The 19,851-nt window shown below is 35.6% G+C and overlaps 2 protein-coding genes across 3 annotated transcripts in view; one reads left to right on the forward strand and one right to left on the reverse strand.

Moving 5' to 3' along the window:
* The window catches only part of LOC138314329 (ubiquitin carboxyl-terminal hydrolase MINDY-3-like), a 350,037-nt gene extending 331,788 nt beyond the window's left edge, over positions 1-18,249 (forward strand). Inside the window, exon 13 of the mRNA XM_069254611.1 lies at positions 18,020-18,249. The gene's annotated coding sequence lies outside the window, so the exon portion shown is untranslated. The remainder of the gene's footprint in view (positions 1-18,019) is intronic.
* Positions 2,862-9,570, reverse strand: LOC138314330 (inhibin beta A chain-like). 2 transcript variants are annotated; one of them, XM_069254612.1, is made up of 2 exons: positions 8,825-9,570; positions 2,862-4,454 (listed from the first exon to the last, which is right to left on the reverse strand). In XM_069254612.1, exons 1-2 carry the CDS (start codon positions 9,147-9,149, stop codon positions 3,577-3,579), a joined length of 1,203 nt encoding a protein of 400 aa, XP_069110713.1. In that variant the 5' UTR covers positions 9,150-9,570; the 3' UTR covers positions 2,862-3,576. The 2 variants fall into 2 exon arrangements, with proteins under 2 accessions (XP_069110713.1, XP_069110714.1); XM_069254613.1 differs by having other exon boundaries at positions 2,862-4,439; positions 8,825-9,561.
* Positions 18,250-19,851: the final 1,602 nt, after the last annotated feature.

A 19,851-nucleotide genomic window follows, 5' to 3' on the forward strand; every position in this document is an offset into this window, starting at 1 on the left:
TATTTTTGCAGAGGTTGTGGACACGTTTTAGTTTCAGTAAAATACTGCTCTGTCAATTACCATTTGATTCCATAGTTGTCTCATTCAGTTTTTTGAACGCTAAAGATTTTAAGACCAAACGTTTTTAATCACGATGTTGAGAATTATGTTCAATTAGTTTTATCCATGTATTGTGAATATTGCAGACATTCCAATTTATTAATCGTAATATGGTCCTTTAACATCCTAACGTTGTTAACCAATTATTTCTTTTTTCGGTATCGGAAGTAGCCATATATAATATTGTAAATCGAACATTTAATAATCTGAACAATGTGCAAAAGACAAATACCAGTTCATGGTAATTAATGATAATTAATGTGCAAGAGACCAGACTCTGCTATATTGACAAATGTCATCAATTGTCATTTCTGTTGATTGATTTTGTTAAATGCATGTCTTTAATGAATTAAAATTGGTGAATTCGCTTTTGGCGACATTTAAAACTGGTTTTAAAACCGGTTTTGTACTTTGTATTCGTGAAAATGGAAGCATTTTTTTCTTCTCTATTGTAAATTATTGCTATTGCTCATTACTTTTGAAATAAAAATCAAGAACCAAAACATTCCATGACTTGTTTTCTACTCGATACATGCTAATACTTCTACTCCGATAGTCAGATAGGACTAACAATATGAATATGATTACAGTAAATCAAATAAAAGCGAACTGTTTCAAGCATAGTAGTGTCAAATGATTCCCACTTAGATGATCGCCATATTCAATTTAGGTCAGAAACGATTTTTTATCATTTATTGGTAAAATGTTACAAATAAGGTTTTAAAAATGAATGACACCATCTAGATGTTATCTAATTTAAAAATACGAAACAAGAAATCAGCTTTAAAACAGCCCTATATGTTCACCTATGAGTGTTGAGGTGTGCTGTGGTCTTTTACAGACATACTTTACTATATACAATATGATGAAGTGACACAATGATTTAGGAACCTTGAAGTTTAGTAAAATGCAGCCAGAATCAAAAGAATCACAAGAATACTAAATATGAATGCATATTTCTTCCTGAACGAACATTGTGCAATAACTTTCAATGTATTTTAGAGCTAGTCCGGTTGTCCTGTTAGCAAAATTATTGCCATTATTCTCCTTTTCTAATGACATATTATCTGTTCATATTACTTCTAATGACATCAGTCCAGTCCAGTGTGTCCAGTCACTTTGATACGTGTTACATTTGATCCACATATACGTTATGTCGGTTTTTCGTATTATAATATGACGGTTATCTGGATGACATCTGACCGTAAATACTTGTTAATGTTGGATTTTTTCCCCCAAAGTGAAAATGATTTTCGATATAATTAAGTAACCTACAAAAATGCCTAAACAGTTCGATTTTCTTTGATTTATTGTTGTAATATTTTTTATAATACATGTATATTATTTATATACTTACGTTTTTTTACTCCTTACGATTGACAGTTTTACGGCCATCTTGAATTTTACTTGTTTCGTGTTGTTTATCTACATCAAAGACATCTTTACCATAATTTTGATACCTCACTTGTCTTTGATCAAGAAATAAAACACAGATGTGCCTATTTTTCGTTCTTGGTCAGAATTTTCCATTGATGTCATAACCGGAACTTCATCCCGGTTTATGTAATATTACTTGTAGAATTCGTAAATATAAGTTGCCATTAGCCTGGACTATTGAGAATGCAACGACAGAGAGTCGTAACAGCGAGAGTTTAACAGTCACTTTAGAGATTATGTAGTTTGTCTATCATCCTAGTTAAGAGGATAGCATCCAACAACAAAAATACCATACTGAATGACCACCATTATTACATCAAGCATAAAGAGCACATTTTATATTGACATTATACAAAAAAATCGTGTTTTGGATGAATACAAATTTAGTATTCTTGCAAATATTGCAACATATTAAATGAAAATAAGGCGACGATAGCGGAAATACGGACACACTAGATATGGTGTCATACATGGAAATTATGTACCTGATGAAATGATGTTGACCTTACGATTTACCTCGGTCTTAATCAACCTGTCTAAATCAATCTTTCATAAAATACATTTCAATATATTCAATTTACAGATGACGTTGGTTGGTTGAATATATGAACTCATATTTACAGTTAGGATCGTTTAAGGATTTGTCATGATATATGTTTAATGAAAACTTGAAAAAAAAAAAAATTGAGGACGTTGACCTTCTGTGTATGCGGTATGCTGTCTGTGTGAAATGCGTGAATATGGTAGGTTTTTATGGTAGTTTTTTTATCCTGCTTGGCGTCCGGCACACCTGCTTGGCGTTCGGCACAAAAAGGGATTGGAACGACTAGTTTACCCGTTGTTGGTATAATGCTACTGGGTGGGTGTGCTTGTTCGGCGTCTTCGGTGGCATGTTTCAGTGAGACAACACTATAATAAGAGTTTCACTATTACAGGGAGACACAACACGAATATACTACAGCCTCCCAAAACATTCAAACATTTACACATGCAACACGTTACATGCATGGGAGGTCGTCCTTAAAATGACTTTAGTTAACATGACGGCGAACCCAATCAACCATTACGGAGGGTACTTATTGATTAGTTTCCAAATCTGAAACCTGATCATTTTTAGATTCCAAAGGTTTGCATCCGAACATAGTTTGACCTTTATATTAAATGATTCGCCGAAAAATAAACTGCGTTTTAGTAACAACTTGAATGATGTATTTTTCAGAGGTCATTGCTCATCGCAAAATACGAGGGTGTCGTTGCAGACATTGTATGTCAGAGCAAAACCTACTGAAAATAAAAACAAAAAATTATTACACTACGATAGAAGGTAGTGTATATGTATACGTAGTGCAATAATGAAATATCTTATTTTATTACATTATTCATAACAGGTTTTTATTTTCTAGTATCTGCAATAGTGATTGTCTCCCTTACATTACTAAAATACACGATGCATTTCAAATTATCATTCATATCAAGTAAAATATTATATAAAAAGCATCATATTTAAATCAGTTATGGACCACACAAATATTTTCTTATAAAGAACAGAGGTAGCAATTTTTCGTTCTTCACGTGTCATGTAGAAAAGAAGTCCCATTTTCACATATTTCTTGACTGCACTTGGGACAAAATATCATATCATTATCTGAAATATATCATAAAAAGTACACATAAAATAGCAGTAATACAATGCAAGCGTTTTGGTGATATTATGATATCTTATAAACGCATTAATTTAAATACATGTATCTTAATTACCGAAAAAGAAATTATTTCCGCTGGATCATATGGATATTGTTGTAAATTAATTGATATAAGTGATATTGTAAAACTTGCAGACATTAGGTATAGCTAGACTGCGAAATAATTAATTTTGTTTGATTTAATTTTGTCACTTTTAATTAATTGCAGTATATTTTAACAACACCTGGTAGAAATATATTGAGTATTCATTTTCCTAAGTTGCTTTTTGCTTATATTAGAGCACACCAAATCGAACAGTTTTCTAATCCAATATGTTTCTGTGTATTAAGATAATTTTTAACGACACCCACACCGCTCCACTATCATATTAGGCAGTGAGCTCGTTAGTATATTTCCACTGGTATCGTAGTACATCATACGTAGAGGTGCAAGTTGTGTCGCGCTACAGTTTGTTCGCTGTAGTGTTGTATGGTCACGTGATCCGAGAGGCACGACAGGGCATGCGCCAGAGCAAATTCCAGTATTAAATGAGGCCGGATACAGAATCCAATCATTCCAGCCTACCTCATGAAAACTAAACAATAAATTTGACTTGCAACACAAATCTTGTCCAGTACATGTACCCTCATCACCGGAAATATCGCGCCGCGACCGGATATATGTTTCAACCTTTGTATGTAGAATCAGGAATGGACGCGTCCGACTTAAGCGTCTTTTTGGTCTTTTGCGAGGACGCATAACACGTAGTGACCCCTTTCGTTTATCTCCCTTTGATTTGCGTCGCCTTCGACTTCCGTGAACAAGTACAAGCTGAATCCGTCGTCTGCACCCACGACACAGAATATGCAATTTCAAAATCTGTTCTTTTGAAAGCATTGCATTTTCTACCAGTTGTTTTGGTATTCCTAACTTAAACCAATGCGTTTTCTTCACGTCAGCGCGTAGTGACGTCACAACTTCACCAGGAGTTCCGTCATCATCAACAGTCGATAGCAAAATCGTTATTTTACATCCTGACTTACGATGTTTCTTTTTGACATCGGATCGCCTGTTTTTCGGTCTACATGATGTTCGAGGTCGGTTCTTAGAGCCCCTGTACTTTAGTTTGACCAGAACGTTAGCACTCTTCACCTCCAGTTTCCTGCCTTGGCTGTCACGGACCACTTTGAATTGAATGATATTGTCGTCTTGGAATCTATCTGTAAAATAATGACCTGTGGATAATTATTCATATATTATTCATAAATGTTCATTCATTAATAATTCATAATTACAATTTCACTCATAAATAAAATCCACATCTTAGATTGAGGATGCGTTAGCAAAATAATTACACAATGATTTATCAGACAAAAATAAATTTCAGCTGCTTATAATGATTTGAAAACCCTACAAGTAGGGCGTTAGAATTGTACCTGCTCCCCCAAGGCATTAATTTAGTCTAAAAAGTGGTATTTTCTATTGTTTGTATGTTTTTAATCCGACTTGGTGTTCAGTATAAAGGGATCGTGTCTACTTATTTGTCCGTACAATGTGATTTTGTGGGGTTTAGTTGGTTTGGTTTATCATATTAACATCCCAACAGTCAATGACATGTAGGACGGCCTCCCATGTGTGAAACGTGTTGCGTTGTGTGAATGTGTATTTCCTGGGAGGCTGCGGTATATCCGTGTTGTGTCTCCTTGTAATATTGGATTTTTTTTTCCATTTTTGTAGTGCTATCTTACTGAAACATATTGATGAAGACACCGAACAAACATGCCCCATCGGGTCACATTCACAATGGACAAAGCAGTCGTCTTTATGTTGAGCGTCAAGTAGGAGCAGAAACTACTACTTTAATTGACCATGGGGTGATAGATGCTAGATTATTTTTCATATGGACAAGCCCTTAGAAGGCTAAACGTGAGGCGGTGTCAAGGGGGATGAGAAAATATCCTAAATGTAGTCGCCTCTTACAATAGGGGCAACATGCACAATTACTTGGTATACTGTTTGGTGTCTTTGGCGGAATGCTTCTAAGACATAGCACCATAGGTGCGGGAGCACCACTAGTTTGGTGTCTTAAATTTACGTTCTATTAACAACCAGGGTCATGAAAGGCTGGCCTACCGTGTATGTGGTGTGTTGCGTGAATAAAGTGCGAGGTGTGTGTTTCGTGAGACTGTGATATATTTATATTCTCTCCTCTTGAATAGCGAGACACTTGCCCTATTATAATGCATTATCACTGACGCATGCAACCGAAGACATCGAGCAACACACCTCACCCGGTCACATTATACTGACAACGGGAGAACAAGTCATCCCACTATCTTCATGGTGAGAGTTAAGCAGGAGCAGAAACTCCCACTTTTATAAACTTTGTTGTGTCTCTGCCAGGGGACAAAACCCAGAGCCTAACCTATTCTAACCTTAAAAGATGTTAGGAAGAAGAAAGTCAGTTAGGAAGAAGAGAAAAGATAATATCCTAAATTTAGTCGCCTTTTACGATCATGCAATAGGGGCAGCAGGTACTATTCTAACGTCCTACCTGAAGGTCTAACCATAATCACAACACGAACATACCGCAAAATAGACATACACTCCCACATCGCATGCATGGTACAGCGTCTTTGAATTATAATAATAGAGTTTTAAATATAATCAAACATCTAGCTCTGTCTGTTTTCAACTCTTTTATTCTATTTTATTCGAACATGTTGATACTCCGTACAAATCTCACTCTCGCATTATACAATATCTTTGCTATTAATACATTATTTAAGTCACTGTGAGTTAAGATGATAATTTCGTTATAATATAAATATAAATTGTTGCATGCATTAAACGTGTCTTAACAGTTTTACAATTCTTTCTACATACCTTACCCGTATTATTTAATAATAATAGTGTGACCTTAAATTTCTAATCACTTTAGAAATGAGAAGGAATGTTATGAATAAGACAAGAATTACGCGTAATTATCAGTATCGACCATATTTAAAACATCTGACAAAAAAGAAAGTAAGAAAGAAAGCTAAGTATAGTTTAGCATCACTAAGTTTCATAGCTTCTGAATCCCACACCCTGAAATGAATCCTACAATAATTAGGTGTGTTGAGGTGATAATGATGTCCTCTAGCTATGTGTAAAGTTTGATCGGGATTGGATTTATAGTTTTTGAGAAACAGTGATAAACGCAAAACTTTTGAAGTCAAGTCTTATGAATAGTTTAGCATCCATAAATTGCATAGTCTCTGCATCCCACTACCTGAAATGAATCCTGCAATAAGTAAGTGTGTTGATATCTATATTTAAAGTTTGGTAAGGATTGGACTGAAACTTTTTGAGAAACAGAGCTAAGCGCAAAACTTTTAAGTGAAATTTTGACGACAACGCCGCCGCCGGAAAAGTAACACCATAGTATCGCCTTCGCGAACTATCGCCGCGGGCGATACAAAAATCAAAACCACCATCTATGAAGCGCTTCAGCTGGATTGTCATTGAATTGATATAGGTAACTTGTTAAATGTTAAACTTAAATGTCGTTTCTGAGAATTGCTGTAATATATTTGGGTTTTTTCTTTTGCGGGTAGGCATACTAATTTCGCGGCTTGCATTACGAAACAAGTTTACTTATGACGGGTTAAAAATTGAATGGGGAAAAACTTTCACTAAAAGTTACGTACAAGTAGATGTCCATACGAGGAGACAAAAGTTCCGCGAATTCACTTTGTTGGGTCAGTATACAGTTAACATTTTTCATGCAACAATTAGCAATTAAAAGTAGTTCAGTTAAACTACATACCTTGCATTACGATTACCTATGAATACTTCAAGGGATATTTGATAAAATGAATAATAATGTCATTATCATAAAAGTCGGAATAGACATATTATCATCCACATGAAGACGTAAGTTCGTTTGTGTCAAATTCATTCGTTGAAAATCAAATTTATGATTTGCATATGATGCGTGTCTAACGATACAAATATTTTGATGAGAGGTACGAAAGACTGCAAGTCTGGATTACATTAACACCAATAAACTCATCTCCAAGATAACAATATGTAGGATATGCTTGTTCATTAAACATATATGCACTCATACAGCGTTTTAAAGTTAGAAACACGCCGTCCCGCCAAACTTTGTTATTGTTAGTCAGTCTGATTAATTAACAGCCAGAGTCATGTAACTTTTCTGCTGACCAAACATACCAATTGAAAACTGAAATAGTACTGCCCCGAGTCATGTAAGGACAGCCTCCCATGTATGCGGTGTGTGGTGTTTGAGAGACTGTGGTATATTCGTGTTATGTTTTCTTGTATAGTAGAACTGTTGCTCTTTTTATAGTGCTATATCGATATTATTGCTCTCAAAACTTTTTGTTCATATTTATTTCTCATAATATTCAGTCATTTCTCGAGTTATCCACGGCGAAGGGGTTTAATTTAAACCGTCAGTTTGTGACCGATCAGTACTACAATTGTATGAATATTAAAGTTAAAGATAAGATTGAGTGCAATCAAAATTATTAAAAAAGAAAATAAATTACAGAATGAGTTTGATCAATGAACTCACCCGTCTTTCAACCGTGAAAATAACATTAAACCACCTTCTCATCATAAGTTCACACCAATCTGATTAAAACCAGCTCTAAAATACGCTTACGCTATGAATAAGCGTATTGAAGAACTGGTTTTCATCAGATTGAAGTTCACACGTTCACGTAACAATACATGTATGTGCTATAGGAGTGAGGTTACTATTAGTTCACATACAATGTGAAGAGCGAGTTCTTCTAAAAATGCAATCCCTTCATCAATAACTAAAGCTATTTAAAGTGAAAACGAAATCAAAACTAATGTTACTCTTAACACTGTTAAGTTGTGTACATAGCACTATAAAAAGGACAAGAGTTCCACGATACAAGAAGACAAAAACACGAATATACCGCAGTCTCTCAAAACACGCACCACGCACTTCATACATGCAACACACCGTCTTTACGTGACCCTGGATAGAAACAAACTTTTGTACAATCAGCGTGTATTCACCTCACTAGGCCTTAACATGATGTTTTAATAAAGTACTATTAACCGACCTATTTCTGTGAAGACTTCACTTTACAATTTTATGCTTAACAACATTTTCACGTCGACATAATTTCACGATTTACACGGAAACTATTCTATTTTACTGTTAAATGAATCGTTTCGCGGTGATTTGTTTCGGCGGATTCTGATCGCCCGTAAAATAAATCGCAGCTAAAGTATTCAAGCTACTATCTAGTTAGAATTAATTTTCCGTTTCTACCCTGTCGGCAAATCTTGATTCCTCTTATTGAATATCAATTTTATGAAATAGTTTATAACGAGAATAGGCATTATGCTTATCTTCATCATTATACGATAGGTTTAAGCACACAAAAATATAAAACCTTACAGTAAATAGACAGTAAAAACATCTACATAACCTAAGGAATGCTACAAATGGCGCAATTCCTGAGAGAACAGAAATACTCAATTGGATAAAAATAACTCGCACATTATGAGGCAGCATTTAAAATAGATTTGGTTAGAGCTGTACAGTAATGCATACCTGCTGGCTCAGAAAAACTTATCATTTCCTGAAGTTCAGCGTAGTAGTCTCCCTTTGGCGAGGTTGTCGCTGAGTCATTATCATTAACGATTTTCAAAAGTTGACACGCAGACGACTTCTTTAGTGATGTGGCGGGAAATGGTCGATCTTTGTATCCAAGCCCGCCCAGAATTCTGCTCTTGATAACCTGCGTTGCCTTGAACTTCTCCAGCTGGGATGAGTAGCTCTCCATGTCAGTCGGGGGCGGAGAACAGTCTTGGACACACGAAACCAGGACCAGCAGACTGGTCAGTGCGCACACAACAGGGGTCACGTGACCACACATAGCGCTAGAGACCCATCAGGTCACGTGACAGGGACTGAGTGAAATTGTTGAGCGTGTCTGCCGGATTGTGTCGGCTGTGTGGGGAGGCCTCGAGGTTACGTTTGGAGCTGTAGACCGAACGTTACTACAGATTCTTGTGTAAACACAAGCCTTGGCAGTGGGTATAGAAATACCGCCGATTCGCTAGCGCCCGGCATAATTGTCGCTAATTTATCATAAATACCTATCACTGAAGCCGACTGCACTCCACACACGGCCTCCCGCACAGCTCATGCGGTCTGGAGTGTTAGCTGCACGATTTCATAAGTGACTAAAATTTGAACTCGCTCTCTATACCAAAAATGCCTATCAGGTATAAATTTGGTTGATGCAATGCTCACCACCTGTTCCTGCTCACATCCCGCGCGAGGGCACGGTGGATCAGTTACGGGGCTCTATGGGTCACAAAATACGACGAAAGAGTTGAGCAGAACATTATGGTGTCAATATCACAGAAATAAATAGATTAAACAGAGGGGGTATGACTCAGACACTGAGTGCGAAAGAACACGTCAGATCAAAGGCAAAGTTAAGGCAATAAATACACTGGCAAAGTCAAAAGTCACAAAATGAAAAGTGGACATAACAAATAGAAGGCGGGTCAAAGGTCACAGTAACACTGACAAGAGGTCACGACACAACAGGCAGCGATGGGTCAAAGGTTACTAATACAGTGACTAGATAGGTCAAAGACGGGTCAAAGATTGCTGAAGCACTGATCTGATAATATATAGCGAGTAAAGGTCAAAACAAGCGAAGGTAACAATTAAATTTACTTTAAGTTGGTTGGTTGGTTGGTTGATATATTAGATGAACAGCCAGTGATTTTAAGGTACCCTCACGTGTTTCTGGTGTTTTGCGTGTATGGAGTGCGCGCGTGTTTTGGAAGACCGCGGTATATCCGTGTTGCGTATCTTTGCAATGATGGAAACGTTTGCTCTTTTTAAAGCACCATCTCACTGAAGCATACCGCCGAAGACAAGCGCACCCAACTTGATCAGATGTTACTGTGGAAAGTCATATATATGTAAAAGCGCATATCTGTGGTCACTCAAAGAGATCGATGGCTTACAAATATCACGGAAACGTTGTTTAAAGTGAAAGAAACTTAACGAAATTGAATACATGCAATTCAAAGGTTACATAATAGGGAGTACAACTGAATAAGGCAAAGAAACAAACCACTCACTTCAAAAATGCAAATCTTTTCCTAATTAGCTACAAATTAACAGTTGGTCGACGATTTTACACAGCTACATATGATATCAAAGGTCTTGTACATGGTTGAAGGATCACAATTGATAGTTTAAAAATCTTTTTTTTTCTGCTGACCAAAATTACGAATTGGAAACTGAAATAGTACTGCCATTTGTCAATTTAAATGTAAAAGCCGTTTGTATTATTAATTTGTATTCTGGAACATTGCACGAAGGTTGTTTAATTCACCAGTCACGTTTAAACTGTGAAGGGGTGTTTATAATGTTTCGACTGTCATATGCAATAGACATGCCGTGCTTTTGTCAAGGCAATGTTGGTTCATGTTGAGTGAAAAAGGACAAAATGTGTGCAAATAAACCTGTCCTTAATTCAAATTAAGATTAAAGAAGCACCTGTGAAAACATCAAAGGTAATTTATGATATTTTTATTTGCTTTTAAACTGCCTTATTGCAGAAAACTGTTAATGTTTAACAACGAGTCCGTATAGCTCGCAACCTTTTATTTGTGGAAGAATATTTTTTCAAGTAGTTCACAAATGTTGTTTACATCTTTAGTGTAACGTTAATCATGATTTATTCTTTATCATGCGAGATCAAAAGATTGCATGAATGTAGTCATAATAAGGTATAATGTTGTGTTATACAATATGTAAAACATTTAATGGCTTTTATAAAATACTTAACTTTAATGTATTTTTCAATGATAAATACTTTGTTGAATTATACATATCAGATTATTATAATTTGTTCGACTAATTTGGTTATTGACAAGTTTTCCCCGACGAATAATTGACAACTTGGCATCCCATATCACAAGCACTATCAGACTCCGAAAACAATAGTACATGTACTTTACATGTCCCTACAAAATTAAAAACAGACGTAAACATCGTACAAACTCCATTAAGTTGAAGGAACTTTAACCCACATTGCTTTCTTATCTGCTGTGTGAAGCAGGGTTGAGAAGAGTTGAAGTGTGCAGACGGATGCAGGCCGGATAGGCGTGACCTAGATTCTGACCCCCGCAGACTCCAACATCACGTAACATTAGGCAGGTATCTTGGGAATGCTGGCCTGTACTAGTCACGCAATATCAGTTTTACAACTAGAAATAACTTTTGAAGAGTTTAATGTAAATGTAAACTGAACAGAAATCATTGGTTGTTAAGGTCATGGCCCATGTTAGAAATATGGGTTTTATATGTGTTTCTATGATGAAACTAAATAAAAAGTGGGAAAGTGTACTCTTTGTTAAATGTATAGAAACATATTGTTTGTGCTTTAGGAGCTTCATGCTTCCAATATTACAAGGCGACGCAGCACGAATATACCGTAGGCTACCAAAACAGACATACACACATTGCATGCATAGGAGACCGTCCATAATGAACATGGCTATTAATAGAACGTAAATACATGTACAACCAACCAAAGATGTGATTCAATCTGATTTTAAAATTATTTTTCTGCCAAAAAACAATTGAAGTTTAATCTTATTTGTTCAATTGTCTGAAATTCAAATTAACCGTCATGTTTAATTAATTAATATCTACATCTTTTCACTCGTGTCTCGTAAATAGAAATGTTAATGTTAAAAGAAAATATAACGATGTGTTTTGAAAAGTTATCAACATATTTGATGATAACAACCGTCATACAAAATTAGGTCAAATTTAGGTGACATTTGGGTTAAAGCACGTTCACAAAATATCGACTCGACTTTCATTTTTAGAACGTGAATGTTAAACAATAAAATTGTAGAATCATTTCCTTCTGAACAATCTAGTAAAGATAAATGCCCCATAAAGGGGGTCGTCTTAGTTTTCCTGGCGTCACCCAAATTATCGCGCAGTAGTTGGCTATCACTGAACCAGGGACAACACAGCGATATAAAAAACCAATATCAAAATAAATTTACACAGAGAAGTTTGATTTCGTTTAGTTTGCAACTACATGTATTTCTTATGCCATAAATATATTCATATTTTTTATCATTTTAATTTATTGATATTCATTATAACACGACATTACAAACATGAAAGAATATAAACAATTTATCACTTCATAGCTGAATATGAGTTACCACTTAAAGTGTATACTACCTTACTAAAGATATGTAGATGACAAGACAATCTTTACTAAGGAAGCTTGAATCATAAGCGGTTTCAAATAGCATATGACTATAACAGGTTGTTATTTTGAACTGGTATGGTATGTTGTCATTTATTATATATACCATGTATTACGATACCAAATTACAGGTTTAAGACAATCATGATAATAAAAGCAAATATGCAGCTTTGACACCAAAAATGTATAGATAAATATTGTTTCATTTTGAAATTTGAATGCAAGGTTGGTATACAATATATACACACATATATATAATGATAATAAATGTAGAATATTCCTTACGGATGGAAAAAACATATATGTATGTATTTATACACATATATTTATATGGAGGCTTCTAATAAGCATTTGTGATTTAAAAAATGTTTAGATATGTGAGTGTCTTTTTAAAATTTGAAAACACCTGGTGAGTATGTTACCTCTTCAACTGGCTATTGTTTCACTAAAGATATGACGTAACAAGACAAACATGACAATAGAAACTTTTAATATCGATATATCTATATTTGTCTGTCGCTATAATTGTAAATTCATTTTAGTTTTCTTAAATATAGTGGACTTTTCGATGATACTCTTGTGGCGATATCAAAATACATGTATTTATAAGCTTTGAACAAGGTATGGAACTTATTGAATAGTTTTACCTTGTTAACAATAAATTACACTTTTTTTCAATCTCAAAAGTCGTTACATTTCTCTGACATAAATTATTGTTCTTTTTCATTGTTCAACCTAGGCTTAAGCTTGATTTTCATATAACATGAATCATGATATTAAACCACGTGTTTGGTAATTCTACCATTATCTTGTATTCTCCACATTGATCAATTAAATTACCAAATACTCATTACAGATGGGCTCATTACAAAAAAAACAAATCTATCTTTTCATTGTATTTACTTTTCATTTGGCGCTAAAACATTGGTTTTATCATTGTTCAGGTACAGTTGGCAATGTTTCTAGGTGAATGGGAAAATTGTGTTTCCACTTATGTTTTATCTTTAATGTATTGTTTTTGACTTAGTGGTTTCTCTTCACCTATTGGTAATGTATCACTAGAAACATCGTTATTGTCAATGGTTACAATAACATACTGAATATGAAAACATTTCAAAGTCAGTAAATAACACCTGAGAGATAGCTATGTATTTTACGACAGGTGTCAGAGGCACTAGTGCCATCATCGGAATGTTAAGGGACTTTGACAACACTATAGGAGAACTGTTCCCGAGGGAAAGGACCATAATAGATTTAGTACGTCACATGACATTCATTATGACGTCATATATTTGGTCGCGTGCTCATTCCCAGGGGACCTTACATTGGTGTAGTTCCCGTAGTCAGGTATAGTCTCCCGTAGTCAAGAAGGACAAGGAACTATCACAAAATAGACCATGGCTGTTATTAAATCACATTCCTAGTAATTATCATGTGATGTACTAAAGTTCGTAATATGCTTGTTAGTTAGTTTGTTTGATTTATTAATTAACGTCCTGTTAACAGCCAGGGTCATGTAAGGACGGCATCCCATGTATGCGGTGTGTAGCGTGTTATGTTGTGCGATGTGCGTGTTTTGGGAGACTGCGGTATATTCATGTTGTATCTTCTTCTATAGTAGAACTCTTTCTTTTTTTAAAAATTCACTGAAGCATGCTGTCGAAGACATCAAGCAAAGCACCTCACCTGGTTATATTATACTGATAATGGGTCCCTAGCTCACAGGAGTGAGCGTTGCACCGATGCACAAAATTCAGGCAGTACCAAGGGAGACGTTGGAGAGAAGAAAATTAGTTAGGAAGAAGAAAAAAAATATTTCGGTCTAACTTTAGTCGCCTTTTTACGATCATGCAACAGGGACAGCAATTACAATTCTAACACCCTACCTGCAGGGCCCGATAATGTGCCCTAAATGAAGTCACCTGGCTAAACTAACTGAACGTTGTATTCCGGAAACTACTCCAACAATGTAAGAGTATAGCACGATGAGACACGTTTGATTATTATGTCGTGTTTATCCTATGAGGTAACAATCGGGGCAGGATTCACACGGCGCAGACTTTGGCTCGATATAAACTCAAAATTTCAAATTGTGTTTACATTAACCTTCCACATCCTGAAAGAATTATCCCAAATCATGTTAAATCCAAAATACAAAACGTCACTCTTGCACTTTTATACTGAATTCAAACATTTCTTTACCCCCACCACTATTTGTAAGTCTACCCGGTCTCCAGTTTTACTCGGTAGTTACAAATTACGGAATGGTGATGGAAAGGAAAATATCATTATCTTCAAAATATCTTGCAGTATTTCGACTAAAATGTATATGCTTATTTAAATATTTCCAGAATTCACCAGAACTTATAAAAAAAAACGTGTTTCCATACATATAAACAAGCTTGGTTACCACTGTTAATATTATCTTTCCACTTCATACACCTTCATATAAATTGATAAACCAGAAGTGACGAAAATTTGAATAAGATTTAACTTAGATTATACCGCGCTGTATATTATTGCTATATATGGTTCACCTTTAAAATGTGTGATTGTTCCGTGGATTGATATTTTGTCATACCAGTTAGTACAGCTGGATGTGTTCAAGGATACCTACTGATTCACGCTATGCATATTTTATGACATTCTGGTAAGTTTTTCACTCCGTTATTTAGTGTCAAACTAGCGTCCTAGTTCGAGGGCGGAACTTGCGAAGACTCATATAGGCTATCCAGATTAGATGTCGATATTGTCCATCAAAAGTTTCTCAATATCGACGTATAATATTATTGGATTATCCGGAAACGTATTCATACGCCCTACCTGCAGGAGTGTGAAGACTAGTATGCACGTTGTCGGTATAATATGAAGGGGTGTGTCTTAGATGACATTCACCAGTGTTATAGAATCTGGTGCTTTAAAGGGAGCCAAAAAATAAAATTATTACCATCCCGATAACTACCCAACCTTGGATGGATTGGATACTAGTACTAAACGCATAGAACACAATGTCAGGCACGGCGGGTCATGTTATACATTCCGTCAGATACTACTCGTGTCTAGTATTTACATGTGATGTGAATGGCAGAATAGAAAGGTTTTGAATCTTAATGTTTCATTCGATTATATTTCAGAATTCTTTAGTGAAACGCGTGCCATGAGAAAGTGTACGTACAAACAAATGTTGGTTTTAGGTATTGAATTATGACATCACCTGTCAGCCGTACCGAGTTAACTCGGAAATGGTTGTTCCCCAATGGATATTTCAAAATGATGAAAAGTTGATGATCTCGAAGTAAATAGGTTTGGATTTCAACAGCAGATATAAGAAACTCACTTTACCTATTAATGTACCTAAAAACCATGTAGATAGAACCCGAGAATAATCTCCTAGCATTATTTATACATATAAATCTTCATTTGTAGAATTTTCTGATTATCTCTCAGTGTGTTTCAGTCGGGAAGAATGCAACATTTTGGATTCAATCCAATTTAAAATAGTTTTAATTACGCGAGGTTAAAATGAAAATAAAACCACACGGATTTCGAGGTACAGATTAAAATTTAATCTTTCTTTTAACCTGCATTTATAAACATCGGCGCTCATTCTTAGGTAATTTAAGACTTTTGTCTTTCATCACACTGTTAATAGGACGTAAACATAATAAAGCATTCTAAACTGAAATTTTGACCAAAATTATAATACAGTCAATTAACCAAACGGCAGTTGATGTCTTATCTTAAGACATATTAAGCCTTAACCAATATCTCAATTTCCATATAACCGAGCCAAAGTAATTATGAACTGTTTCTGTATTTAGATTTAAAAAGATTTAACTTTAAACCTAAATCCCTTGAAATGATTTTCTCGACTTACCTTTAAACTTAAGGTCTTGAAAGGATTATATTCAAACATATTTACACTGCTATTACGAAACGAGTTTCTCAGCTCCAATGATGTTGGTTTTTGGATTCTAACTTTATTTTAAAAAAAGGATAGATGTAAAAAAAATATATATATATATACGCCTATACTAACAAAAACGTTAGCAGTATTTGGGTGGCACATCATCATTACATTTCTTTATGAATGTCTTTACGTCTTGGATTTCAAGCGTCTTAATTTCTGAAGAAAACATCACAACTTCATACTTAAAACCTTCCCTAAATTGATTTGACTTTTGACCTTAAGGTTTGCGTTCGCCCTTTTTGGATTGCTTTGGGTTCTATCCTTTTGGTAAGGGCCTTGGTTTATGGAAGTGGTGCTTGCTGTTACTCATAATTAAGGGAAATTTAACTTTCCCTTTAAAACTATAAACTGAACACAACACATAGGGAAGGTCGTTTTTAATTGACCTTAGCTGTTAATAAGATGGTCAACCCAACCAACCAAGCAAGCTATCATTGCTGATTTCCTGAAATCACCTCGCTTACTTTGCTGTTGACCTGGCCGTTCGCCACTGTTATAAAGCACATTAGAAGGTTTGAAATGTTGATGTTCCAGTATCGTGATCATGACAACTCATTTTCCACAAGCGACTACATTTAGCTTTGTGGTTTGTGCTGCTAAATGAAGGCATTGCGATTCAGTGCGAAAGCATTTTAAACAAGAGGCCCATGGGCCTTAACGGTCACTTGAGTTCAGATACAGAATGAAACAAAGACATGCATATAAACACTATATATTTGCCCATCAGGCCCTTGAAGTCAGTCAGTGATTTTATAAATTTGACTTTTTAATCTATGAAGATTATTTGGTTCCATCAAATCTGTGAATTCAGAAGAAAGATTTTTGAAATGTTATCCATTTTGACCCCTTTTGGCCTCACCCCTCTGGCCCCTGGTGGTCGGCCAGGACCAATATGGATATGATGTTAAAAGGCTAATAATTCTAACCCAGTTTGACTAATTTCCTATGAAAAATAGGGTCACATTATTCACAATTTTTGTAAAGGACTGTAAGACTTTTCCATCTATGCAGAGTATTTGATTCTACCAGTTCCAGAATTTCAGGTGACCTAAAAAGGCAAGAGTAACATTGAAAAATACCATTCATAGATCACAATGTTTTTGAAGCACAGCTTCTCACAATACCCGAAATATACTGAGCGCCGATGAAAACGCAACACTTTTTAATATTTTTCAGTTAATTGTTTTTTTCATATCAAATAATTTTATAATGTAAAACTTTGAGCACCTAACCTATGTATACAATAATGATTCGCATGGCTGAACTTGCTCTCGGGCCGTGAAGCGGTCGATTGTTGAAAAAGTACCTATCTGCACGTGCACTCGGTATCAATGCGCACTTGGTCTACCCATTACACGTGTACAGTCCTTGTGGATAGGAAACTGTTTTCCACATTCAGATTTTGAAAACGACGTTTAGTTTGGAAAACGATATTAAATTTTGCATATTATAACAGTGTTGCGTTTCCATCGGCGTTCAGTATATAAGGGGATATAAGCCTTATATTATTTAGGGGCCGCGGTGGCCGAGTGGTTAAGATGTCCCGACATATTACCACAAGCCCTCCACCTCTGGGATGCGTGTTCGAATCCCATGTGGGGCAGTTGCCAGGTACTGACCGCTGACCGGTGGTTTTTCTCCGGGTACTCCGGCTTTCCTCCATCAACAAACCTGGCACGTCCTTACATGACCCTGGCTGTTAATAGGACGTAAAACTAAACAAACATATTATTTTGGTAAGCTACTAATAACTAACTAATTAATCAAACTATTAATTGGTCAGCAAATTACCAAATTATTAATAAGATTGACACTACAGAAACAAATAATCATCTTGATATCTTTTGCAATGTAACGCGACTGGGCTGGGTTGATAATCGATATCCGATTAGTGTTCGGGGATCCGGGGTTCGAACCCGAATTGTCTGATATATAGTTTCTCCCTTGTTCCAGCTTACAACACCCTGTAGACTTTGGTTTATATGTTTAAATCACCTCATAAAATCATGCAGCATATGTATGTCAACAAGAAGAGAGAGAAAACTTTGTTCGTTCCCTTCTACTAAGTAGAAGGCCGTTCTGGCCGAGTATTGGGTATCCGTTCAAAAATAGTTTTAGTGCGTCGAATACCCTAATAATTAATGAAACAAAATACCATTATTCATGAAAGAAATGAAATACTCCATTATCATGTCTTATTCAAAAAGAAAACATAAATACAAAAACAGTTTAGGAATTTAACATTTGTGAAACAGCTTTTAAAACAGAATTCTTCTTAGCCAAAAATGACAAACATTGTATATATAACAGCTGTGATTGGCTATGATAATGCTTAATTCTTCTGGTTCATGTTATTTTCCTTATCTGCAAATATTGTTAAAACTGTTAAAATCTTGCAGACTTATAATACTACATTATAAGTCGTTTTATTATCTAAACGACTTATCATCACTGGTATTATCTTAGGAATTAAAGTATTATCTAAATGGCATAAAGTTAGGTAATATAGCTATAAAGACACAAGTCTGTGTCTGGGAAGTTGCAGGATGATGAGAAGTTATTGCCAATGTGCAGACGGATGCAGGCCAGATGGAGGCGACCCAGATTTTGACCCCCGTCGTCTTTTAGCTTCTCTAACCACGTGACTCGGTAATCAAATGCCTCTTCGCCTTCCGATAAAAGCCACAAAAACGCAGTGTGCAAAGTCGTTTAATATTTGCAGGCTTGTATTAAATAAAACATTCGTGCAGCTGTATTGCGGAATCGGTTGTGTTTCAAGTTTTAACTAAGGCATAGTGAAATAAATATTTTGAACAAAACATGTGGAATAGGTTTAATATTTATTAACTAAGAACTGTCACCCAGGAGACCAACTTAGCACACCAACCCCACATCGGATTCGTAAAGAAAGGACATACCTCTGAAAAAATGGATTATCTTGTTCCAATATATCTAACGTTCATCTATACTCTATAAGGATTATTGCCGCCAAGTGTCATCGAAATCCCTCTAGTAGTTTAGGAGGAGTAGTCGGATATATCGTAATCCCTCCAGTAGTTTAGGAGAAGTAGTCGGATATATCGTAATCCCTCCAGTAGTTTAGGAGAAGTAGTCGGATATATCGTAATCCCTTCAGTAGTTTAGGAGAAGTAGTCGGATATATCGTAATCCCTTCAGTAGTTTAGGAGAAGTAGTCGGATATATCGTAATCCCTCCAGTAGTTAAGGAGGAGTAGTAGGATATATCGTAATTCCTTCAGTAGTTTAGGAGAAGTAGTTTAGGCGAAGTAGTCGCATATATCGTAATCACTTCAGTAGTTTATGAGGAGTAGCCCGGAATATCATA

This window comes from Argopecten irradians, chromosome 2 (assembly GCF_041381155.1).
Source record: "Argopecten irradians isolate NY chromosome 2, Ai_NY, whole genome shotgun sequence".
Classification (NCBI taxonomy): Eukaryota; Metazoa; Mollusca; class Bivalvia; order Pectinida; family Pectinidae; genus Argopecten; species Argopecten irradians.